Below are 27,523 nucleotides of genomic sequence, written 5' to 3'. Positions count from 1 at the left end.
ATTAGTAGCAAGGATTCTTATATTCACTTTTCCGACAAGACAGCACATACCATGGTCTATGATGTACCAATCATAGGGCACTGGTTAAGACGGCATCTTTATATACAAGTCTGAACGATAAACCCATTGACATATTCAAAATCGGATCTCTGCACAAAACAGACTAAAGGACAGGAACGTGACTGCCCAAATAAGGACGTAACCGAATCACTCTGACACAGCTGTAACAATTGCTCGCTTTACGTGACGATGAAAAATTATTCGATAGGCCTATGTTATAAATTTTGTATGCGTTAATGGATCTCTAATTCATTAAGTACAGATGTTAATGCATGTTTCATGTAACACCACTCAGTTCCCCAGCAGTTACGGACGTATCAGAGAATGACGCCATCATCAAACACCCTCTCGTCTGCGGGTGTTGGTAAATAACGTGTTGTTTCGCCCGGCGGGCAATTCCTCGTGTGATTGATTTCTGTCATGTTCCTCAATTTTTTTTGTTTGTCAATATGTCGAGATCCATTTTTCTCCAAGCAACCAGAATACACGGTAATGGATGATCAATAGATTGATATTATCTTCGGACCGACAAACTGTGCCGTGGCAGACGTGAAACAGTCTCTGGGACGCGTTACGGGGATTACAGAGTGTTTTGCAAAACTCACCTGGATAGCTTAATAAGAAGTCTTTTTTTTCTGATAGAGGAAAACATTCTTTTACTTAGGTGTGAGATATTATATTTGTTCAAGGTGAGATTGTAATGAGAAGGGGTTTTTTGTTGATATTTTTATTGTGTTTTTTTGTTTTGGGTAGTGTGTTGTTTTTGGTTTGCTGGGATGTCATTGAGGTTTTCAGGGTTTTTTGTTGTTTATGTCTTGTGGAGAGGGTTTTTCGTGTGGGTTTTTTTGTGTGGGTTTTTGGTTTGTTTTTTTGTTGTTGTTTTTTTCATTCTTTCTTTTCATCTTTTTTATCTGTCTTTCTTTTTGGGGGAGCTTGATGTTTCTATTTATTTATTTATTTTATTCATTCATTAATAGTTTTGAGTTAAGATAATTTTATGTGATTACCTTTGATGTCGGTAGTTTGTTTTTCTTATAATATGCTTCCTATTTGTCAGTCTAGTTTTCCTTCTCCATACCCAAGGCAGAAATCGGCTCTACTAGGGTTTAGTTGGTCGTTATTCTAAATTTTAATTGCTAACTTCTAACATTGTTAATCAAAATGTATTGAGTTTGTAGCCTTTGTAACACGCTTTTGGTCATAATAAACTTTTTTTAATTATTAAAATTACAAAATACTTTACTCGCCAGATGACAATGTTAAATATTTGTCATTCTAATGTATGTATCAGCTCAATATTTATTTTTGCGTACAATAATTTCGTACATACCAATTTATTTGGTATTCCAACCACCAAAACAATTTATTTTTCAAAAAACAATATTAATTAATTCCGGATAATTTATCGACATAATGATTTACATTTCATATCTTTTAGAGGTGTTATTACCAATATCAATATCAATTTAAGTGCACTGATCTACTGTCCATTCTAAACACTACAAACTTGAATCTTTTAAGAAACACTTTCATCAATGTGTGTCTTACTATCGGCGATCGTTAGTTAGTGCCATGGAACAGACCAAATTTATTATAATTCTGACTACGACGTCATGATGATCACGTAAAAAAATTTCAAAACGTTTCTTTATTATGGTATATAGTTAAATAGCAGGCAATAAGAGAACAGTTCAAAATATGATGCATCACGACCTAACATGATGTCTGTGTACTATAGTTTAAAGGGACATTCCCGAGTTTTCTGCATTGTAAGATGTTTTTGATTAATAAAGTATTTCTGCGATTAAACTTGCATATTAAACATATTTTCTTGTTTAGAATATCAGTGTCTGTATATTCAATGTGTTTCTGGTAATCTTAATATTTGTAAGAAGCCCAAACTGGAATTTGTCTTCAAATAATTTCGTACGTACGAAAAAAATCTTTTTTTCAGGAAATAAAATGAAATTTAACCTAGTACAAATATTAGAACGATCAGAAACAAGTTTAATATACAGCCACTAATATTTAATGCAGAAATATATATTTGATATGTAATTACAATCGTTAAAAAGTTTCTGGAATGTCCCTTTAATTAGCAGGCAATAAAAGGTCAGTCCAAAATATGATGCATCGCGAACTAACATGATGTCTGTACTACTTTAATTTGAACTTGATCACGTTTTCATAATGTTGATTGTGTTGTTGATTCTGAATTCTCATTTCTGTTTTTTCAGACAGGCTCTAACTATTAACCTTTGGGTCAGGTACAGGGAAAAAGTGGAATAGTTTCGTAAGAGGTTCGAGCCAATGTTGAAGACTCTCACTGTGTGCCTACTGAGTCTGTTCCTCCTGGTTCAAGTACAACTCGTTTCAGGTACCACCCATAAACCTCTTCCATCTTAAACTCTAGACACTTCCATCTTGAACTGTTACACCAGACTCTTCTGTCTTAATACCAGACATCGTGATTATTGTCAGAGTGTTTACTCAGTCTGTTCTTCCTGGTTAACTACAACTAGTCTTAGGTACCACATATAAAACTCTTCCATCTTAAACTCTAGACTCTTCCATCTTGAACTGTCACACCAGACTCTTCTGTCTTAATACCAGACATCGTGATTATTGTCGATGTGTTTACTCAGTCTGTTCCTCATGGTTCAAGTACAACTCGTTTCAGGTACCACATATAAAACTCTTCCATCTTAAACTCTAGACACTTCCATCTTGAACTGTCACATCAGACTCTTCTGTCTTAATACCAGTGTCACGGGGATCCTATAATACCCGTAACTGAATAAAACACGATTATCCAAATATCTCTTCTAACTGTATATCCATTATATCTCTCTGTATCGGGCAGTATGATACCCGAGTGGCTCGGCTCTAGGTATGATCAGAGATAAGATCTATATAAAAAAATATATATATAGCACGTTTAGTTCACTAGAAAACACAACAAAACACAATACACTTTGGAATCTGTATTAACACTACGCTGACAAATGTACTTGCCGCAGTAGTTAATTAACAACAACAAATATAACAACCCAGAACTAATCACTTAATTAGTTAATCACTAGGTGTCTAGTTTACACAATATTCTAATCACTTCACGGTAATACAACAAACACACGTGTGATAATTGAGAAACGCTTCCAGGGGAACTTAATTAATAAAGGAATTACAACTCTATTCCTAACTGGTTAATTTTTAATTAACCCTTAAATACTCAGTCAGTAACCTTGTAATACAGAATTAATACTGGTACATATCACAATAAAGACAATAACATACAGTTTACCTAGGTCCTCTAGGATGACCGGCTAAGCTTTATCTTACCAAATACTCGTATAAAAATATTAGAACAGTGAATCCTACAATTTACTTCGTCAGAATACCGGATACACTGTCTAAAGAATATTGGTATAATACAGTTATACAACAGAGCAGAAAAATATATTTACCACGTCCGGACTGAACTTATATAGATCGTTCAGTGGACGACGTCCGTTCCCCTAGATACTTCCAATGTTTCTCCCCGATATATCTAAAATCCTATCTATTTTTCAAAAATCTCAGAGACAGCGAATATCGCCTGGGGGCACAACGCGGTACCTCACTATCATGTGATAGTTCCACAACTCCCAGAGACGGTATATTTCCTTAGATGGCCAGACTTACTGTCGCCTAGTCCGCCAGAAACCACCGTCGTAAAACCGCACTACCGGAGTTATTACGTAACTACTGGCCACATGGCCTCCACACCAGGTCTGGGTGTGTATTAGGGGGTACGGTCGCGCGGAGGTATTACGTAACCAAGCTGCACACGGCCCTCTAAAACAATTAACATCGTCACAGGCGAAAAGATAAGAGCATGTTCCGTCACTACCAGACATCGTGATTATTGTCGATGTGTTTACTCAGTCTGTTCCTCATGGTTCAAGTACAACTCGTTTCAGGTACCACATATAAAACTCTTCCATCTTAAACTCTAGACAGTTCCATCTTAAACTGTTCCACCAGTCTCTTCTGTCTTAATACCAGACACCGTGGTTATTACCAGGGTGCTTCAATGGCATAGACAGGAATTTATATTGGGGGTCAACACATATTGGGGGGGGTAACCCACACTATGTATGTATGTATGTATGTATGTATGTATGCATGTATGAATGATTTTATAAAATTTAATTAAAAAAATTAAAGGTTACATGAGCCCCGTGCCTCTTCCCCCCCCCCCCCCCCCCCCTACATTAATGGTGTTCTTACTTAGTATTTCTCTCCTGGTTCAAGTACAACTGTGTCTCATGTCACACACAAAACTCTTCCATTTTAAATATGAATGATAAAACTGTATTCCGTAATGAAAATCGTATCTCTGCATTGGAGAGAGTCACAAGGAGTTATGCTAAGTCGTGATGACGTCTATCGTCCACTATCGGGTGCTCGTCCTTATGGGGATCGCCACTCCCCTAGGAGAACCGTAACAGAATGTTTCATCCCTCCTGCACCGCCTGTAGGAGGACTAGAACCGTAACAGGATGTTTCATCCTTCCTGCACCGCATGTAGGATGACCGCCACTCCCCTGGGAGAACCGTAACAGGATGTTTCATCCCTCCTGCACCGCATGTAGGATGACCGCCACTCCCCTAGGAGATCCGTAACAGGATGTTTCATCCCTCTTGCACCGTCTGTTGGAGGACCGCCACTCCCTAGGAGATCCGTAACAGGATGTTTCATCCCTCCTGCACTCCCCTAGGAGATCCGTAACAGGATGTTTCATCCCTCCTGCACCGTCTGTTGGAGGACCGCCACTCCCTAGGAGATCCGTAACAGGATGTTTCATCCCTCCTGCACCGCATGTAGGATGACTGCCACTCCCCTAGGAGATCCGTAACAGGATGTTTCATCCCTAGGAGATCTGTAACAGGATGTTTCATCCCTCCTGCACCGCATGTAGGATGACCGCCACTCCCCTAGGAGATCCGTAACAGGATGTTTTATCCCTCCTGCACCGTCTGTTGGAGGACCGCCACTCCCTAGGAGATCCGTAACAGGATGTTTCATCCCTCCTGCACCGCCTGTGGAAGAACTGCCACCATTTGAAAATAATAAAATTTCTCTTACACTCATTACAATTAAATGTCATCTCATTGGTCCAGTTGTAGCAACGCGAACTTGTTCATTTTTCAGTGAACATAAACCTAACGTTGTCAGGGAACGTCATATCTGATGACGTCACTTTATATTGATACTTTGTCTTACTGAGTGTCATTGTTTAAAGGGACATTCTGTATATTTAATGTATTTCTGGTTGTCTTAATATTTGTAAGACGCCCAAACTAGATTTTGTCGTCAAATAATTTCGTACGTATGAAAAAATATATATTTTAGGAAATAAAATGAAATTTAACCTAGTACAAATATTAGAACGATCTCGTACATTATCACTTCCGTTATAAACCTGTTTGCTAAACTCCTATAACAGACACTTCCATCTTAAACACGTACATTATCACTTCCGTTTTAAACAATTTAATTAACCTCTTATACTAAACACTTCAAACTTAAACTCGTACATTATCACTTCCGTTTTAAACATGTTAGTTAAACTTATATTCGAGACTCTTCCATATGAAACTCATGTCAGAATTTTCCATTTTAATCTATAGCAGACATTTCCATCTTTAACTCTTATATCTGACTTCTCCATTCCAAAGTTCATACGTACTTCTATCTTAAATTATGATTCTAGATGCGTCCATCTTAAACCCTTATACCAGAGCGTTCCGTCGTATACTTTAAAAACACGCTCTTCCATCGGAAACTCTTGAACGGAACCTTTTCATATCAAACCGTTATCAATATCAAATGCGGGGCTCTTCTATAGAGGATAATAAACACGTTACCAGTTATTATCAAATTTATGTCCTAAGTGAAATTTATTGAGTTTGTTATTCTATTTATTACGTCAGCTTTTTTTCTCTAAAAGCTTTTATTTTCTTTATCGAACAACAATGTACACTATATAATTATTATATATATTACAATGACTTTGTATTTTATTCACGTTCAAAGATCGTTTTTAAAAATCTATTTATTGTTCAAAACATCTGTAATGAATTGTATTAAAATAAGATTTTAATACAAATTTAACAATAAAAACTGAATAAAAAAATATATAATGCAAACTCTTTAAGCTACGTATCGTCATTGTGTAGGTTTGCCAAATTGAGATGACGTCATATTTAGTACCGACAAAGTCACTGGTTTGTAAGCTAAAAATCGTCTATTGTACGTTACATCAAGGCATAATACTTTCTCACTAACAAACTATTATTTTTATTTTCCCGGTTATGAGTGTCCGCTGGGGTAATAAATCTCGTATTAGATACTTATATGTGGTACGCATTTTAATGCTTATTACAGACATCTCCATTTTCACCCTAGTTTCAACCCGAGAAAATGGACACTAAGTTTAGTTAATCTACAAACCTGTAACACATTTGGATAAATACTATAACAGAGTGAAACCAGAGTATGTGACATTGAAACGGGGGAAATATCCTTAAAATAGACTACGGTTAATGTTCATAACCGTTACTTCTAAGACGTGCGTTTTTAGAAAATAAGAAAAATGCATTTTGTGGTATTAGAAACATCTGGATAACCAGAAACACTTCGGATGTTCGGAAATGGATAATCTAAACAGTAAAAGATAAGTATTGTTTGATTTCAGTGATCATAAACGGTTCTAATAGTGAAAATTATATGCCTTAGTGTTTAAAAATTAGGGTCTGCCCCTTTAAAGAGGTGAGATACTATGAATATGCATGCTGTCTCTGAATATATAACTGAGCTCATATACCCAACTAATGTCTGAGAAATACGATGTAGTGTTTAAAAACTAGCGTCAGTCACTTTAAACTCTCGTTGGCGTTTATGCCCCAGTCACACGTACGCTGCGATTGTCCGCGACCTCGGCGGTCGTGCGATCGAGGGCGGTCGTGGTCAGACAATCGGTACGGTATTTGGTATTGATACAATACCGATATGGAGCGGTATTTCGGTGTACTTGGCTTTAAATGCATGCACGAGTTGTGTCTCACCCGCTAATTTCATCTAAATAAAATTAAATTCCATACACACAGCCCTCATCTCTATCGTCAGATATATTGTTAGTGATTTACTAAATGGCGGTACGGTAAATCGGTATTGATATGATAACGATACCGAACGGTATATACTGTATGGTATACCGCCCAGCTGTAATAGTTACACGCGCGCAATACAGAAACACACTTTGTAAATTTGGCCCATAGTATCCAATATTAATGACATATTGTCGTTAAAGGGACATTCCTGAGTTTGCTGCACTTTTTAAAAGATGTTATCGACTAACAGAGACTTTTAAACTATTATAATTACATATCAAATATATTTTGCTGCATAAAATATTAGTGGCTGTATATTAAACATTTCTAATATTTGTACTAGGTTACAATTTATCTTATTTCCTAAAATATTGTTTGTTTTCGTACGTACGAAATTATTTGAAGACAAAATCCACTTTGGGCTTCTTACAAATATTAATCGACCAGAAACACATTGAATATACAGACACTGATATTCTAACTAAGAAAATATATTTAATATGCAAGTTTAATCGTAGAAATATTTTATTAGTCTTATAATGCAGCAAACTCAGGAATGTCCCTTTAACTTAATATTCCACCAAAATTACTATAAAGTACGAGGATTTTTTTTAATTCATAAATTGCCGTAATTCCGAACAAAATTGTTATTTCTTCACAAGACAGGGATACACTTAGCTTCCATTTGTTTTTTGGGGGTTTTTTTTTAAAACAGTTTTCGACAAAGAACATTGGTGTAATATTACGTTTTATTGATAATTAATACATTCGAGTATGTCCTCTATGCGACAGTGATCATATTGAGTTTCATTTTATATTTATGAGTTCTTTCACGTCGCTGGTTAATACGCCTATTTGTCACACTGTTGGTTGATACGTGTATTTGTCACTATGTAACTGTAATATTTATCTTTGTTTACGTCCGCTGCTAAGCCATCGGACTTAAAGAGACTTTCCGGAATTTTCTGCCATTGTTGGTGTATACCGAACACCAAAAGAAACGTGAACATAATTTTAAGCTGAAACATTAAATTTTGTTTTCTAATAAGGGGTTGAGATTCAGGAGAAAGGTTAAATATCTGTTATCTGTGATTAACACCGTATCTCTGCACAATGTAGAGTCCAAGGCTACATGATTCTCCATACGTGTACGAGACAGGGGCAGGGGGCGACAATTGAGTTTAAATATACAGCTATGTAATATACGTCACCAAGCATACTATATGTATACAGAAGAGGGCCTCGTAAGTTGTCGAACTTGTGCCCGATTCTTTTGTTCTTTGTACAATAAAATAGGTTTTCAATCAATTACAGGTTGACACACCGTTTATTATTTCTCAGTTATTGAGTGTTGTAATCTGGTAAACCCACATTCTAATTAGAAATTAACTATAAGCTTTATTTCCGTGTATTATAGTGTTCATAGTGAATAATACATGAGTGGCCGTTAGATACCATTTATCTCACAACGAGTTGTATAAATAGATAATAATATATGAGTGGCCGTTAGATACCATTTATCTCACAACGAGTTGTTTTAAAATGTATCTAACGCGAGTGTGATACATTTTTAAACAATGACTAAAACTTATTTACAGCCGTTGCACGTGTAGCTGACTTACGCGTCACAGACACATGAATGTTAGGTTATCTGTACGTCACAGTCTAATGATTTTCATCGTGTAGTTTTTCATTGGATGTATGGCATTGGTGGCCTGGTCATCACCTAGGAGCAGCCAGTCGTATGTCTTAAAATTGTTAACACACGTACATGTGTAAACAACAAGGTGTAACCAAAACGAACGCATGGCGTTCTCGTCAACGGGTGTGTAAGAAAGTATATTTCGACTAACACAGCAAAAAACCCACCTCAGACACATTTTATTTCTTAATATAAAATATTTCGTACATTCGAAATGTTTATGGAGACCAAATCCAGTTTGGGCTACTACAAACATTACGACGATCAGAAACACATAACTATACAAACACTGACATTATAAACATTACGACGATCAGAAACACATAAATATACAAACACTGACATTATAAACATTACGACGATCAGAAACACATAAATATACAAACACTGACAGTATAAACATTACGACGATCAGAAACACATAAATATACAAACACTGACATTATAAACAAGAAAATGGAGACAGTGTATGTGACGGTACATGCCCTTAATTTCCTTTCGCCTGTGGCGATATTAATTGTTTTAGAGGACCGTGTGCAGTTCCAATTGCACTTAAGCCCAGATGGGCAATTTGTTACGTAATACCTTCGCGCGACCGCGCATTCCAATATGCACTTAGTCCAGCTGTGGAGGCCATGTGGCCAGTAGTTACGTAATACCTCTGCGAGTGCGGTTTTTACAACCGTGATTTTGGCGACTTGGCGTCATTGAGTCTGGCGATCTAAGAGAAAGATATGCCGTCTTGGTCGCTGTGGAAATTCACTTGATACGTGAGGTACCGCGTTGTGCCCCCAGGCGATATTCGCTGTCTCTGAGAGTTTTGAATAAATAGCTAGGATTTAGATATATCGAGGAGAAACATAGGAAGGCTTCCAGTGGGAACGTTAGTCCGTTTGGACTTGGTAAATATCATTTCTGCTCTGTTGTATAACCTTGATGTGATTGATGTGACTTTAAATATTTTAATACTGTATTATACCAATATTATTTAGACGGTGCTGCCGGTCATCTGACGCAGTATACTGTAGGCTCACCGTTCTGATATATATATATATATATATATATATATATATATATATATATATATATATATACATACATACATACATACATACATACATATATATATATATATATATATATATATATATATATATATATATATATATATATATAAAGCTTATCCAGTCATCCTAGAGGACCTAGGTAAACTGTAGGTTATTGTCTTTATTATGATAGGTACCAGTATTAAGTCTGTATTACAAGGTTATTGAATGAGTAGTTAGAGTTAATTAAAAATTAACCAGTTAGGAATAGAGTTCACCTGGCAGCGTTTCTCCATTATCACACGTGTGTGTGTTAGCGTTTCTCAATTATCACACGTGTGGGTGTTGTGTTACGGTGAAGTGATTAGCATATTGTGTAAACTAGACACCTAGAGATTAACTAATTAAGTGATCTTTTCTGGGTTGTTATTATTTGTTGTTGTTAATTAACTACTGCGGCAGTACATTTGTCAGCGTAGGTTAATACAGATTCCAAAGTGTATTGTGTTTTTGTTGTGTTTTCTAGTGAACTAAACGTGCTATAATAATATATACTTTATATAAGATCTTATCTCTGATCATACCTAGACGAGCCACTCGGGTAAATACTGCTCGATACAGAGAGATCTAATAGATATACAGTTAGGAGAGATATTTGGATAATCGTGTTTCATTCAGTTACGGGTATTATAGGATCCCCGTGACAGTGTATTTAAGTCTTCAAGGTACCAAGTTCGAATCCCAAATGTCAGTAGATAGAAACATTATAGGGTAGACAATTAACTGTGTATATTGCATAGAAACGTACACAATCATTTCATAAGCATCTAACAGCATATTTCTTGTCCAACTATTTTGAAATGAGAAAGATTATTATCTTAACTAAAATTCGAAATGTTAAGTTTATTTGTTTGTTTGTTTTGTAACACGACACCACTAGAGCACATTGATTTATTAGTCACTGGCCATTGGATGTCAAACAGTTGGTAATTATGACATATAGTCTTAGAATGGAAACCCGCTACCTGTTTTTATTAGTAGCATGGGATCTTTTATATGCACCATCCCACAAACAGGGTAGCACATACCACGGCTTTATCACGTGTAGGTAACATATTTATGAATTTCACATTTATTGCCAATGGCGAGCTCTTTCGAAGGTGATCCAGGGTTGGGCTGTAGTTCAGTGGTAGACTCCTCGTTTGAGGTGCGAAGGGATGCAGGATCAATCACTCTGTATGGACTTTGTTGGGAGTTTTCTCCAAAGTTAAAGTTTGTTTTGTTTAACGACATCACTAGAGGACATTGATTTATTAATCATCGGTTAGTGAATAACAAACTTTTTTTTTTTTTAATTCTGACAAATAGTCTATATTTTCTTCCGTAGTAGCAAGATATATTTTATATGCACCATCCCACAAACAGGATAGCACATGTCATGACCGACGGAGGTCGATCTTAGTCCGACCGCGCATCATTCAAGCGCTTTACAGCAGGGCTAGCGTTACGTCCAGCCCTAGTTTGTTTTCCACAGCCCCACGACTGGTATATTAGAGACCGTGACATTATTTATGTAGGAAGTGCACATAAAAGATCCATTTCTACTTTATCAGTCGTAAGGTCGGGATGTAGCCCAGTGGTAGAGCGCTTGCTCGATGCGCGGTCGGTCTGGGATCGATCTCCATCGGTGGACCCATTGGGCTATTTCTTGTTCCAGCTAGTGCAACACGACTGGTATATCAAAGGCCGTGGTATGTACTACCCCGTCTGTGGGATGGTGCATATAAAAGATATCTTGCTGCTAATCGAAAAGAGTAGCCCATGAAGTGGCGACAGCGGGTTTCCTCTCTCAATCTCTGTGTGGTCTGACGCCATATAACCGTACATAAAATATGTTGAGTGCGTCGTTAAATAAAACATTTCTTTCTTTATCGATCGTAGTTATTAGTAGCATCTGCGGCGGTTTCCTCTCTCTCTCTCTTTCTTTCTTTCTTTCTTTCTCTCTATCGACGAAGTGTCCAATTAGCCACATATGTTATATATAAAATAGACGTAGTTTTAAAGTGTTCTGAGGCTTTGTTAAACTAACAGTAATTTCATTTCCTTTTCAAACCTGTTCTACGCCAAACATATATTATTTATCAATTTTGGTTTGAAATGTAAACATAACTTGAACTCTACGCCCATGAAACATTTACAATCAATAAATTGTATTTACTAGCAGAAACAAATAAATTTTATCGGAAAATCTTCAAAGTGTGACCAACAGCTTAAATGTGTGTCGTCATGGTTATCGCACACGTGATTTGCTGACAATGTTTATCTATAATGTTTTGTTATCAGTCGTATTTTTTGTTTGTTTGTTTTGTTTGTTGTTTTTATTTCATTGGGGTAGGAAAAACGTGCCGTTGTTGTTTTTGGAGAGATGGGGGTATTTCTCTTCTTCCTTGATGTATTCTACGAGAGGTTGTTTGTCTGTCTTGCTGTTGTTGTTGTTTATTTTTTATTTTGTTTTGTTTTGTTATTTGATTGTCTGTCTGTCTGTTTCTTTCTTTCTTTAACTGAGGGCGGGACGTAGCCCAATGAGAAAGGCCCGCCTGATGCGCGGTCGATCTAAGGTCGACACCCGTCGGTGGGCCCACTGGGCTATTTCTCGTCCCAGTCAGTGCACTACGACTGGTATATCAAAGGCCGTGGTATATGCCATCTTTTCTGTGCGATGGTGCATATTAAAAAAACCTTGCTATTAATATGAAAATGTAGCGGGTTTCCTCTCTAAGACTAAATGTCGAAAATTACCAAATGTTTGACATCCAATAGCCAATAATTAATAAATCAATGTGCTCTAGCCGTGGTGTCGTTAAAAATACAAAACATTTCTTTAATTGTTTCGTTGGTTGGTTAGTTGGTTTTGGGGGGATTGTTGTGGTGTTGAGGGGTTGCTGTTCTTATATGTTGCTGTTGTTGTTGGGGTTGTTATTTTTTGGGGGGTTGGGGGGTTCTGTTATGTTTGTTTTTCATTTTCTAAGAAACATTCTAGGAACTAGATGTTGTATGTTGTGTTGGTAGACGTATGGCATATATTTTTGTGTTTTTTTTCTATTTTATCAAAAATTACTCAGGAAATCCCTGTTTGCGTTGAGTTGCAATACATTACAATTTTAATAGAGTGATCCATGCAACGATTTTTTGTAGGGTCGATTCATTTGTAGTTCACAAATAGATGTAAAAATAGCACAATACAGCACCGGCACCTATAATTTGAACGACAAAACCGGGAAGCATGGTCAAAATCTAGTCTGGTTCTTTCTACGTCCGAAAATGGTTATATTACCCTATATAGCTGGTATTCAAAACTTGTGGCACCATGCTTCAACCGAAATAGTGCAACAAATTGATACATAAACCAAAAATGTATAAATTACCGTACTTACTATTAAAGGGACATTCCTCAGTTTGCTGAATTTTTAAGATGTTATCGACTAACAGAGACTTTTTAACGATTGTAATTACATATTAAATATATACTACTCAAAAGAATTTAAGGGTCAGACGATATTTTCGACATTATTTTCTGAATGTCAATTATATTAGCTAGACCATAATGTCACGCATGGTATTGTTCCATTTTGACGAAAGTGGTTCTAAGCAACCCATAAATGAATTAAAATCCACTGTCATTGACACTGTCGACTAGTTCTAATGGCGAAAACATGCTTACATTTGCACGTAAATTAGGGCGAAAGCGAAAGGTCTGCTAAGTGCCCATAACTTGCTTTTTCACAAAGCGCTTCATTTGCACGCTTTTCACGTGTATTTCATGTTCCAAATGCTGAATTTCCGTATAATTGGAGCTTGCGTTCGTGTACGGTGCACACTCCAAATTCGACAATGGTACGACTTCAACTGACTATCGAAGATCGAGGAAGGGCTATTGCTTGGATTCAGGATGGCAATACGCAAAGAAATGTTGCTCTGAGACTTGGTGTCAGTCAGAGTGTCGTTGGCCGACTGTGGCAACGGTACCAAGCAACGAATTCTGTTCGAAATCGTCCACGTTCGGGAAGACCCCGAAGCACTACAAATAGAGAGGACCGCTACATCACCAATATGGCTCTACGTCAACGCACAACCACTGCACGCCGATTACGTGACAATCTGCTGACTGCGACTGGAACTCGAGTGTCTGATCAAACCATACGCAATCGTCTGAGAGCCAATAATCTATGCTGCCGTCGCCAGGCTGTTCGACCACCACTCCTACCACGTCACAGAACGGCCAGACGTCACTGGTGCACGCTTCATCTGCGGTGGCAACGTGTTCAGTGGGGTCGAGTGATGTTCACTGATGAGTCCAGGTTTAGTCTCCAGTTCAACGACGGTCGGGTTCGTGTCTACAGACGCCCTGGGAGCGCTTCGCTGACATTAACGTTAGACAACGTCACCGGTTCGGTGGTGGCAGCGTCATGGTGTGGGGCGGCATCTCTATCCACCACAGGACCCCCCTCTATGTGGTGGATGGCAATCTGAATGGAATCCGCTATCTGAATGAGATTATCCGGCCGTTGGTTCTCCCAGGCCTTCAGCAGATTGGCGGCGGGGCAGTTCTGCAGGATGACAATGCCAGACCCCACCGCGCCAGGGTGGTAACGGAATTTCTCAGACAACAAGGTATCGCCAGGATGGATTGGCTAGCATATTCGCCTGACTTGGCCCCAATAGAGCACGCCTGGGACGAATTAGGCAGGAGAGTTCGGGATAACCATGCCCTCCGGCCAACCTTCATGATCTGGGTCAACTTCTTATGGCAGAGTGGCAGGCCATTCCCCAAGAGTTCTTCAGACGTATTCGCGCCAGGGGTGGATTCACACACTATTAAACGAATGTTCTAATGTGTAAAATCCATGTTTGACAACCTTCAACTTTGACAGCATGTCATGTGACTTTCTTGTATACAGTGATGTTTATTTGTGTTGTTTTGTAAATATGGAACAATAAATAAAATGTTTGGTGTAGTTTACATCATCAATCTAATACACTCTGAAACTTATTTGGTTATAAATTTTTGACCCTTAAATTCTTTTGAGTAGTATATATATTTTTTCTGCATAAAATGTTAGTGGCTGTATATTAAATATGTTTATGATCGTTCTAATATTTGTACTAGGTTAAATTTCATTTTATTTCCTAAAATATTGTTTTTTCGTACCTACGAAATTATTTGAAGAAAAAATCCAGTTTGGGCTTCTTAAAAATATTAAGACGACCAGAAACACATTGAATATACAGACACTGATATTCTAAACAAGAAAACATATTTAATATGTAAGTTTAATCGTAGGAATATTTTATTAGTCGGAAACATTTTACAATGCAGCAAAGTCAGGAATGTCCCTTTAACCAAATAAATCTTCCAACGACAATCCTCAGAATACAGAGTCGAATGTGAATTTAGCAAAATTGTGGATGATTCCATGAATCTCTATCTGAATGAATCAATGAATGAATCAATGTTAAACGACACCCCAGCACGAAAAATACATCGGCTATTGAGTGTCAAAATAGTGAATGATTCCATGAATCTCTATCTGAATGAATCAATCAATGAATCAATGTTAAACGACACCACAACACGAAAAATATATCGGCTATTGGGTGTCAAAATTGTGGATGATTCCATGAATCTCTATCTGAATGAATCAATGAATGAATCAATGTTAAACGACACCCCAGCACGAAAAATACATCGGCTATTGGGTGTCAAAATTGTGGATGATTCCATGAATCTCTATCTGAATCAATCAATCAATCAATCAATGTTAAACGACACTCCAACACGAAAAATACATCGGCTATTGGGTGTCAAAATTGTGGATGATTCCATGAATCTCTATCTGCATGAATCAATGAATGAATCAATGTTAAACGACACCCCAGCACGAAAAATACATCGGCTATTGGGTGTCAAACTATGGTAATGATCAACATCAATATAAAAATTCAAGATGTAAATAAAAACAGTGTAAAGAACTGTACAAAAATACAAATACAAATATCACAGATAAGATACTGACTTTTACTCTAAACTTCAATTTGTGCTGTATTGGCCATTCTCAAAGAGAATGTTACACCCCTGCACCACGGTGAGGTTACAGCACGCGCAGGGGTGAATCTCTATCTAGTGCGTCGTCTATAGTAGGACAGCCACTCCCAATGAGATCCTTTACTGGATAATACATTCTTCCTGCACTGCTCAAAAGAGTACTGCCACCACAGCTGTAATAAAAACGTGAGGGGGGGGGGGGGGGGGTACGTGATTAAAATGGAAACAAACCAAACACGTGTAACGTTTAAAGTGATAGACTCTAGGTTTTAAACACTACGACGTATTATTTTTACTATTAAAATCGGGGGGGGGGGGGGGAGTTTTTTGTGTGTTTTTTTAAGGGTTTTTTGTCAATTGACATTAGACGTTGCTTGCATTTTATTGTTTAGATTATCTATTTTCGAACATCCAAAGTGTTTCTGGTCATCCAGGTATATGTAATAACACGAAATGCAGTTTTTATCATTCTTAAAACAACGCACGTACCTCTGAGAAGTAACGGTTATGGAGACAAGCTATTTTTAAAAGGTATTTTCCCATTTTAACATCATAGACTCTCGTTTAACTCTATTGTAACTTTATCCAGATTTGTTACAGGTTTATAGATTAACAAAACTTACTGTCCATTTTCACGTGTTAAAACTTGTGTCTGCGACTGTAATATGCTCTTCTGGTGTAGCATTCCCCCAGATATTACTACATGCATAATATATTTCTTGACATGTATCGGTCATAGGCTATATATAAAACCACTACCTTTGTTCTGTTAAAAGATTTACAATTACTGCTACAGGGACAAAACTATTTCAGTGTTTTGACGGGTGCCATCGGTGAGGCAGGATATGTTTACCTTTCGCGAACACCTGCTACTATTACTGTTTTACAGTGATTCATGAGTGCATGCAATCACAGCTGTATATATTCCATTGAGCTCTAGTCTTAGAAGTGGCAGTCCTCTTACAGCAAGAAGGATTAAACATCCTGTTACGTACCTTCTAGAGGAATGGCTGTCCTCTTACAGGAGGTGCAAGAAGGATTAAACATCCTGTTACGTACCTTCTAGAGGAATGGCTGTCCTCCCAGGGACAAGCACCTGATAGTGGATCATAGAAACAATCAAGCCTTTGCATAAAACATCCTTTCAAATCTGCATTGTGCAGAGATACGATTTTGATAATTAATGGAATTCGGTTTTGTCGTTCAGATTTGATCAATAGAATGAATGAAAAAAGGAAGGAAGGACGGAATGTTTAACGACATCCCAGCACGAAAATACATCGGATATTGAGTGTTCAAACTATGGTAAATATTTGATCAATAGAGCATAATTAAATTTCTATGTGGACTGTTTTTAAAGGGAAGTCCTGAGTTTGATATTGCTGAGATGTTTATTAATTGTAGAGCCTTTTTTAACAACTAAAATTTCACATAAAATACATTGTCTTGCTTTTAATATATCATTATGTTTCTGGCCATCCTAAAGTTTATAGTAACTTAAACTTCAACTTATGTTCTAATATACTGAACAGCCAAAGAAACGCAAATTATTCAATTTGAATCCCTTTGACTTTTGTGTCTACTTAAATGTTTAAAGGGTCAGACCCTAGTTTTTAAACACCAAGGTGTATTTTTCACCTAGACTTTAGTTTCAACCCGTAAAAATGGACACTATTTTTGGTTAATTTACAAACATGTAACAAATTTCAATACAGCAGAGTCAAACAAGAGTCTGTGACGTTGAAATGGCCTTAAAAATAGAATCAAACGCGACTACATAACCGTTACTTATCAGACGCACGTGTGTTTTTACAAATATTAAAAATACATTTTGTGGTATTAAAAACACCAGGAATACCAAAACACTTCGGTTGTACGGAAATGGATAATCTAAACAATAAAATATAAGTAATGTCACGGATTTAAGAACCTTATATCTGAAAACAATAGTAATAAATGAAAATTACATTAATTTTTGGAAACCATATCAGGCTATTTTATTTCCTTAACTGAACCATGATGGAGTGAAATCCATATCAGCCCTCTTGGCAATATTAGTTTTTGAATTATGGACCATTGCCATAATTCAATTATTTTGTTTACAAATTAATAAGTGTGGCATGGTGCTAACGTAGATGGTTGAATAAAGTAACTTTAGGGACAAATCATTTATTTTTACAGGTAATACTTTGTTAGGCCATTTAATAGGTCAATGGTCTGTGACAATATGCCTTTAAAAACTTGGGTCTGTCCCTTAATGTCTATTTAGGGAATTAGTTATAGCATGTGTTTATTTATACCTGAATAGACCTTTCACCCATTTTATGGGCTCGTCAGTTCAATATTGTATATAATATTCGTGTTTCTTTTGAAGTTCGGTACAGTGACTTTTTTGTATGACCGAAATTATTAATTATCGATATGAGATATCCCGTTATGATTACGACAAACACGAGGACGACCAGAAACACGCTGAATATACCAACACGGAAATTTTAAAGACGAAATGCATTAAATATACATGTATACTCAGCCATTAAAACGCTCTGTTAGAAACGCGTTACAATGAGAACTGGGTCATGTTCAGGTTGGCTAGTGCTCGCGGTCGCTCGCTAGGATGGTATTTGCGTCTACAATTAAGAGACTGTGATATATAAGTATAGATAGATAGATAGATAGATAGATAGATAGATAGATATATATATATATGAATTTGAATGGAATGAATGAATGAATGTTGAACGACACCCCAGCACAAAAATACACATCTGCTATTGGGCGTCACAAAAGGTGAGTATATGAAAATATTATTTATATAATTATATAAACCATATAAATAAGACATGCGATTCGAATTATATACGTATTATATACCTTCAAATGTGGTACATAAATCTTAATGGAAAATCCATATGTTGTAATTATTTCTTTTTAATGATTCATGGTGTGTTTCTTGTTTCTGTGGTTTCAATATACATAACAATAAAGGTGTTGTTTGTTTGTTTTGGGGTTGGGTTTTTTTGTGGGGGGGGGGGGGGGGGGTTTGGGGGGGGTCTTTTTAATTTAAAAAATTCGAAGTCCCTTAATACAAAGAGAACTCATGCTAAAAGATAAACATTAGCTGTATGCATGAGTATTATGAATATAATACAATATAACATAATATGATATATTCAAATAGATATTATACGTAAAACGATCATTGTTATACGTATAACATATATTATGTTTCTTGAAAACATAAAAAGGTACAAATAGTAAATTTAAAACTGCTAAAAGGACTCTCTCTCTCTCTCTCTCTCTCCTCTCTCTCTCTCTCTCCTCTCTCTCTCTCTCTCTCTCTCTCTCTCTCTCTCTCTCTCTACGTTGTTTGTATTATATATCGTGTATCAATCACGTGTGAAACATACCTAGAAGAATATTTATAGTTCTTAAATGAATTACATGGACCACCGGGAACAATAACAATAAAGTTGTCATAGCTACTGCACAGTCCCGTCGTTAATTGCCCAGTACAGGAAGCTTTTCCTAAAGGTGTATTGTATAATAAAAGCAAATTAATATAATTATTATGTGATCAAAAACATACTCGTATAACATAACACTAGAAAAAACTGACGAAAACGTTTATTGTTCAATATATATTTACAGTAACATTGTGAAATCCAAACAAAAATATCGTGTAATCGCCGTTTCCGTAGGGTGGTTTCAAGAAATCTAAACGATAAAATCGTTATCCGTGATCATGACCGTATCTCTGCACATTGCAGAGTCCAATGGGCTTTTGGCAAAACAGAGTATGATTCCAAGAAACTCTCCTCGATCGTCTATAGGAGGACTGCCACATCACTAGAGGGGGCCAGAGCGAAGTTCACACAGTCAGTAGCGAGTGTGTCCACCTTGAGCATTGATATAGGCCACTAAACGCTGGAGAAAGTTCCTGGGAATGCCTGTTTCGCAAATGCTTCGTTAGGATCCATGTGTAATGGCGAGGGGTTGTCACGGGTGGTCAGCCGCTACGGGGACGCTCCCTGACCTGGTTGTTTTGTTGATATCGTTACCACAAGTGCTATATGGTGTTTCTGTGGACTTGAATTGACGTGCGACGTCACGCTGCGAGGTCCCAGATTCAAGCATCCCTATGACTCGCCATCTGGTATTTTTACTGACGCGTGGCACGACGAAATTGTATCAAACAGTTCACTAATGGTGTTTTTCTGACTTCTGGAGTTCTGAAGGCTGCACAGAGTGGCAATGATTTGCGACTGAATGTCTGGCCTTTTACGGTGAACACTAGACAGGATTTCTCCCGAATATTCCATGTTTCTTGCACAAAGCATGCAGTCGCTGCAACAACCGCTTGGTTGCATTTCTTCGAGCTGTTTCATGCATATTTTCTCTGGTTTACATCCATAAATCCATTCACAAATTTATTACTCCAAACAATCCATGTCACAATAACTTTTGCCTTTTAGTATACTTATTAAATATATTTTTCTGCATAATATATCAGTGGCTGTATATTAAACGTGTTTCTGATCGTTCTAATATTTTTTACTAGGTTAAATTTCATCTTATTTCCTAAACTATATTTTACGTACGTACGAATTTTATAAGTAAACAAAATCCAGTTTGGGCTTCTTACAAATATTAAGACGACCAGAAATACATTAAATATACAGACAATGATATTCTGAACAAGAAAATATATTCAATATGTAAGTTTAATCGTAGAACTATTTTATTAGTCGTAAACATCTTACAATGGAGCAAACTCAGGAATAACCCTTTAAGTAAATCAAAAGAGAAGTTGTATAAGACATTTTCATTTTCAACCGGCCTCGGTGGCGTCGTGGTTAGGCCATCGGTCTACAGGCTGGTAGGTACTGGGTTCGGATCCCAGTCGAGGCATGGGATTTTTAATCCAGATACCGACTCCAAACCCTGAGTGAGTGCTGCGGAAGGCTCAATGGGTAGGTGTAAAACAACTTACACCGACCAGTGATCCATAACTGGTCCAACAAAGGCCATGGTTTGTGCTATCCTGCCTGTGGGAAGCGCAAATAAAAGATCCCTTGCTGCCTGTCGTAAAAGAGTAACCTATATGGCGACAGCGGGTTTCCTCTAAAAAAAAACAGTGTCATTCTGACCATATGTTTGACGTCCAATAGCCGATGATAAGATAAAAATCAATGTGCTCCAGTTAAATTAAAAAAAAATAATAATAAATAAAAAAAAAATAATAATAATGTTCATGAATGTATGTATTTTGTGTTTGTATTGTGTGTACAGATCAACGTCAATAAAGAACTGAACTGAATTATAAAATGGTTTTGATTTAGTAAACTATTCTAGGAGTGTCAGTCCACTTGTTGCTGGTTCAAATGGGATTAAATCTGCAGTAAAGGATTTCCCCAGGAGTGGTTGTCCTCCTTTAGACGAGGCGGCACTATATAGAGACTCATATAATCAACTATTATTTTCCCATTCGACTCTGTAATGTGCAGCGATACGGCCCTGACCCTGTATTACGGTTTTGTTATTCAAATTAATAAACCTGAACGAATAACGACAACACGCGGCAGTTTGTAGAAAACACGTTAAGCTCAGACCGGATGTGCGTTTTTGTTACAACTGTTGTTTTCGATAGAGACGAAAAACAATAACAGAATGTTTTTAAAATCGAACAACATATCTCTGTGTGTCTTTACTCTTATACCGCAAGTTCAAAACATGGCGGCATCTCGAAATCACTTGGTTTAAGTTGGAATGTGTATTATGGAAAATAGTATTAAAAAATCAATTGTTCTGTAGTGTTTGTACTCCGATACTAATGGAATAGAGTACAAACACATTTTATTGATCTGCCAGGTTTTCGTTTTGTGTGTTAAGACAAAAAAGCGCAAATACGCTTAAAAATCGTTCAAAGTTCAATAGAACTGTTTCGCACTGATGTGTGTTTCCGTGTAACGCAGAAACGGCAAACAGTTCACTGAAGAATACAACCTTTTTTTTTTCGTACATATTGTTTTCCATTCACCACTACGGGTAAAATTTCTCACATGAGCGCAATAATTGTTGACCCATTGTTATTGTAGACAAAGGACATTCATTCATTTATAGTTATTTTCTAACATATATTCAACTAAGGTTCAAGCACGCTGTCCTGGGCACACACACCTCAACTATCTGGGCTGTCTGTCCAGGACAGTGGGTTAATGGTTAGTGAGAGGAGAGGGTGTAGTGGTCTTGCACCTACCCACTGAGTCGTTAAAACTCGCTCTGTGAGGGAGCCGGTACCGGGAGACGAACCCAGTACCTATAAGCCTTGTGTCCGATGATTTAACCACTACACCACCGAGGCCAGTGGACAGTGTACATCAGATATGATGTATTTATATTCATAAGACATTGTAACTAACTAACAATAACACAATTTATTATTTTTCGTCTCCTAGAACAGATTTGGGGGGTTGGTTTTATAGTCCGTTTACTTCAAAAGGGAATCGATGAGTTGGCATATAACTCCATAATGAATGAATGAATGAATGAATGTTTAACGACACCCCAGCACGAAAAATACATCGGCTATTGGGTGTCAAACTGTGGTAAATGCCAACAGTAAGTGATGATCAACATCAATATAAAAATTCAAGATTTAAACAAAAACACAGTCTAAAGAACTGTACAAAAACACAAATATCACAGATAGATACTGACTTTTACTCAAAACTTCAATTTTGTGCTGTATTGGCCATTCTCAAAGAGAATGTTACATCTCTGCACCACGGTGAGGTTACAGCACGCGCGGGGGTTCTCAAAGAGAATGTTACACCCCTGCACCACGGTGAGGTTACAGCACGCTTCGCCTATATGACGCATACCAAGCTGGTGCTTCGCCTATATGACGCATACCAAGCTGGTGCTTTGCCTATATGACGCATACCAAGCTGGTGCTTCGCCTATATGACGCATACCAAGCTGGTGCTTCGCCTATATGACGCATACCAAGCTGGTGCTTCGCCTATATGACGCATACCAAGCTGGTGCTTCGCCTATATGACGCATACCAAGCTGGTGCTTCGCCTATATGACGCATACCAAGCTGGTGCTTCGCCTATATGACGCATACCAAGCTGGTGCCTCGTCTATAGGACCCATACCAACTCGTATAACATTTTTTTCGTAAAACAAATCGCAGTGTAAATTTATAAAAACGAACCCATTTTGATGCAGGGATGAAGGCAATTAATGGCATAGCCAGGTAAAGCATGCTCAGTTATTTACCTATGTACTGGCATTAACCATTACTAATACCAATTCTGTTGCAGCAGTTTGTTTCCATCCTGTACTAAAAATTATATCAAATCTGTACAATTTGTATATTGTTCTATACACTGTTGTTGTTTGCAACATTTTTATGACACAGAAATGTTCTGTAAAAACATATTATGTGAGTTGGCAGGGCCGTACCCTGGTCAAAATCCTGGGGGGGGGGGGGGGGGGGGGCACTACTTTTTATAAACAAATGAAACACTATACAAATTAAACCCTGATATGTGTATGCTATTTTCTGGAGTAAAAAAAGGGGGGAGATTCTCAGGGGGTAACTGCCTCCCCCCCCCCCCTGCCCCCCGGAAGGTACGGCCCTGGTTGGTATCGGTTTAAAAGTTAATATCTTTTCATATTAGTTTTAACATTATTAATTGTGGAGTTACATGTCAATTTATTGCTACCTTTTACACTTAAAAGATCATTTTCTTAATGGTTGTTTTGTTTTTGTTATTTTTTGTTTGTTTTTGTTTTCTTTTGTTTGGGGATTTCCACGTGTTTTTTATGTGGGGGGGGGGGGATGCTAGGTTGTTTATTTGTTTGTTATTGTGGGGTTTTTTTGTTGTTCTTCTTTTGTTTTGTTTTGTTTTTCTTGTGCCATTACTATACACATAACCGAATATTAGTATTTTGTCGTGTTTCTTTTATCTATGGGCGTATGTTACTTATATCGGCTATTGGGTGTCAAACTATGGTAATGCAAAGAAATACGGTGATGATCAACATCAATATAAAAATTCAAGATTTAAATAAAAACAGTGTAAAGAACTGTGCAAAAATACAAATATCACAGATAGATACTGCCTTTTACTCAAACTTTCAATTTGTGCTGTATTGGCCATTCTCAAAGAGAATGTTACACCCCTGCACCACGGTGAGGTTACAGCACGATAGTAAGAGAGTAATAGAGATGTATATATATATATATATATATATATATAGAGAGAGAGAGAGAGAGAGAGAGAGAGAGAGAGAGAGAGAGAGAGAGAGAGAGAGAGAGAGAGAGAGAGAGAGGGAGGGAGGAGAGGGAGGGAGAGAGGGGAGGCAGAGAGAGAGAGAGGGGAGAGAATGAGGAGAGAGAGAGAGAGAGAGAGAGAGAGAGAGAGAGAGAGAGAGAGAGAGAGAGTATATAATTTTAAAATAGGAGCTTCTTATTTCTAATCGAACTACCAGTATATTTGAATACAAAACACGCATTGTTGATTGGCGTGAGACTGCGTCATGTGACCGGATATACAGGTATTGTGTCGTGCTATTCACCAGCAAACAATACACAAACGAGCGGCAGCCCGTATCACGGCAATATCATCTGTCATGTGTTCTTCCACAGAATGGGAAATTAATAATCCCACCACTCGCGTGATCTTGACGTGTATCGTGTGGTCAGTGGTCTATTGTTTCTACGATTGATCAGTTGGCACGGCCGCTCTGTTGCTTGATATATTGTTTAGTAGAAACGATTGCCAGTCGATAAATACACTTTAGGAGTTGCTGAAGGGAAAGATGTGGCGAGTGTATGCGGTCCGATTAATGCGTTTGCGGCTTGCGTTTAGGACATATAAATACACATCGAACGCATCTATAGTCCGTCCCACAGAAAACGCCATTTCTCATGCTATGGGATTTACTACAAATTATTTATTTCTAAGCCGATTGATCTGTAAGTTGCACACACAAATCATATGTGTGTGTTATGTCCAAAACACTTGTATTTTTTCTTCTTATATCAAACCAAACTGAAATTATTTACACAAAAAAACAGTTTTATAGAGCGATGGGACGGACTGTAGTCTAGACGCTTTCAGTCCTCGGTTTAGTAGAACTAGTCTGGGAGTGGCAGTCCTCTTTCAGCGGTGAATGAAGGAAGTATTGTCCAGTAAACAATCTCGACCTGCTATACAGATACATTTTTGATGGGGGTTTTTTTCAGATTTAACTGGTGACAACTTTGATTCCATCTTTGATTTATAGTTCCATATTAAGATTAATGAAACACAAGGAATTTATGATCGTTCTTCTTTTTGTAGACATCATGAATATGTCATAGACATCATTTTAAGCAACCTACCCACCCAAAAAAAGCTTGAAATGTATACATTCCATCGTTCTCTTTTCTCTTTTCTTTTACTTCAAAGATAATGTCTCTGTTCTCTCTATATAGGCATGATTTTAAGCAACGTATCCACCCTACAATCCCCAGAAAAAAAATATTGAAAGGTATAAATTCCATATTAAATTTTCTCTTTTTTTTTAGTTAAAAACTAATTTCTCTGTTCTCTTCTCTCTTTTATTTTAGGAGGACACCCTCTGGGACACTCCACCGATGGGGAGAGTGAAAAGGGACCGCCGCCCTCTTTCCGGAAACCCCTCGGACTTCTCGGTGCCCTCGGCTACGGAGATGACGTCATCCTCCATCGTCACATCCGGGCAGCTGGGGAGACGACGACCGTGGAGCCGCCGGAGGAGAAAGACACGTGGACGAAGATCGGCGAGTTCTACGCTGACAACAACAACATGGCCATGTACCTCGTCCTGCCTCTCATCATCCTCGTGTACGGCGGTTGCAGCGTCATTTACTGCGTGGCCAAGTGCAGACGATACATGAAGCGGCAGCACCAGAAGAAGATCCGCGAGGACAAGATGCAGCTGAACCCGGAAGACAAGAACGATCTCAACCATGACGAGGAGGCGCCGAGCTACGACGCGAAGCAGACGTACCCGACAGCTCTGAGTTCTCCCAACTTCACCAATGACGTCAACTATAACCGCGGAAGCACCTCTGGGACTCCGCTGCCCTCACAGGTACCAGACGACGAAAATCATCCCCCGAAATGCATCTCTCCCGTCAACGCGACGGTCATCGACCCGCACAACAAGCTGGATTCGAGAATGAGTCACAAGGAAGTGGATGTGTCGCGGAAGACGTATAGAGATATTTTCGCGGCCAGGGACAACAATTTAGCAGAAGCCAACGAGAATGGGTCGCTCACCATCGTGGACAAGTCCGGGATGCCAGTCAAGAATGATGATCCAGCCATTCCAATGACGCTGCGTACCAACAGTATGGGGACGACGCCGTCTGCCAACGGAAGGGAGAGCACTCTGTCATACAAGGAAGAACTGCTGGCGAAGTACGATGCCTTGTCCACGTTTGCTATGGCGAAAAAGGCGGCAGATATTCTCAGAATGACCCCCAACAAGGAAAAAGATCCGTTTGCTACAAAGGGAAGAAGAAAGGTTATTTATATTGCGGAATAGAAACGAAACCAAAAATATTTAAAAAAAATAAAATTTGATCAAAGAACATACCAAATCAATTTCGTTTGTGTGTGATAATATTTAAAATGAAATGATACGTGTTTTATAAATGAACTTTAAGTTAAGTGTGGAAAAATAGATAAAGGTAACGAAATATTTTTCTACGAACCAAAGACGTTTTTGTGTAAACTGCTGTTAAATGCGAGTCATTGACCAAATATGGTGACATTGAAAAGGAATATCTTGAAAACGATACTTTAAACAAGATTAGAAAAATATATTTAACGCCATTATAAATAATATATGTTCTAGAGCATGGTTATTATTCATTGGAAAATCGGATTATGGTGCTTTTCAAATTGAAATTAATAACAAACCTTTCTCAGAAATAGTTGATTATGAAACATAATATTGTACATTTGCTAGCATGTCATTTAATTTTGGAATTCCTTTGCTAGTGTGAATTAATCTGTTAATCCCTTGGGGATTTTTGGAGGGGTGATGGGGTTTTGTTTTTGTTGTGGGTGTTTGAGCGGGGGTTGTTGTTGTTGTTGTTGTTTAAAGGCAGATAAAGTGACTGCCGTTTTTAAAGGGACATTCCTGAGTTTGCTGCATTGTAAGATGTTTCCGACTAATAAAATATTTCTACGATTACACTTACATATTAAATCTATTTTCTTGTTTAGAATATCAGTGTCTGTATATTTAATGTGTTTCTGGTCGTCTTACTATTTGTAAGAAGCCCAAACTGGATTGTGTCTTCAAATAATTTCGTACGTACGAAAAAATAATTTTTAGGAAATAAAATGAAATTTAACCTAGTACAAATATTAGAACGATCAGAAACACGTTTAATATACAGCC

At 37.6% G+C, this 27,523-nt stretch overlaps 1 protein-coding gene across 1 annotated transcript; it reads left to right on the top strand.

The window, feature by feature from the left end:
* The first annotated feature begins 382 nt into the window (after nucleotides 1-382).
* Nucleotides 383-27,365, top strand: LOC121367332. The gene is made up of 3 exons (XM_041491438.1): nucleotides 383-749; nucleotides 2,298-2,437; nucleotides 25,698-27,365. The coding sequence occupies exons 2-3, from the start codon at nucleotides 2,371-2,373 to the stop codon at nucleotides 26,657-26,659; spliced, it is 1,029 nt and encodes a 342-aa protein (XP_041347372.1). The 5' UTR covers nucleotides 383-749; nucleotides 2,298-2,370; the 3' UTR covers nucleotides 26,660-27,365.
* The last annotated feature ends 158 nt before the right edge of the window (nucleotides 27,366-27,523 follow it).

Source organism: Gigantopelta aegis, chromosome 1 (genome assembly GCF_016097555.1).
Source record: "Gigantopelta aegis isolate Gae_Host chromosome 1, Gae_host_genome, whole genome shotgun sequence".
Classification (NCBI taxonomy): Eukaryota; Metazoa; Mollusca; class Gastropoda; order Neomphalida; family Peltospiridae; genus Gigantopelta; species Gigantopelta aegis.
Note: the sequence above shows the minus strand (reverse complement) of the source record. Positions and strands in the feature narration are given on the sequence as shown.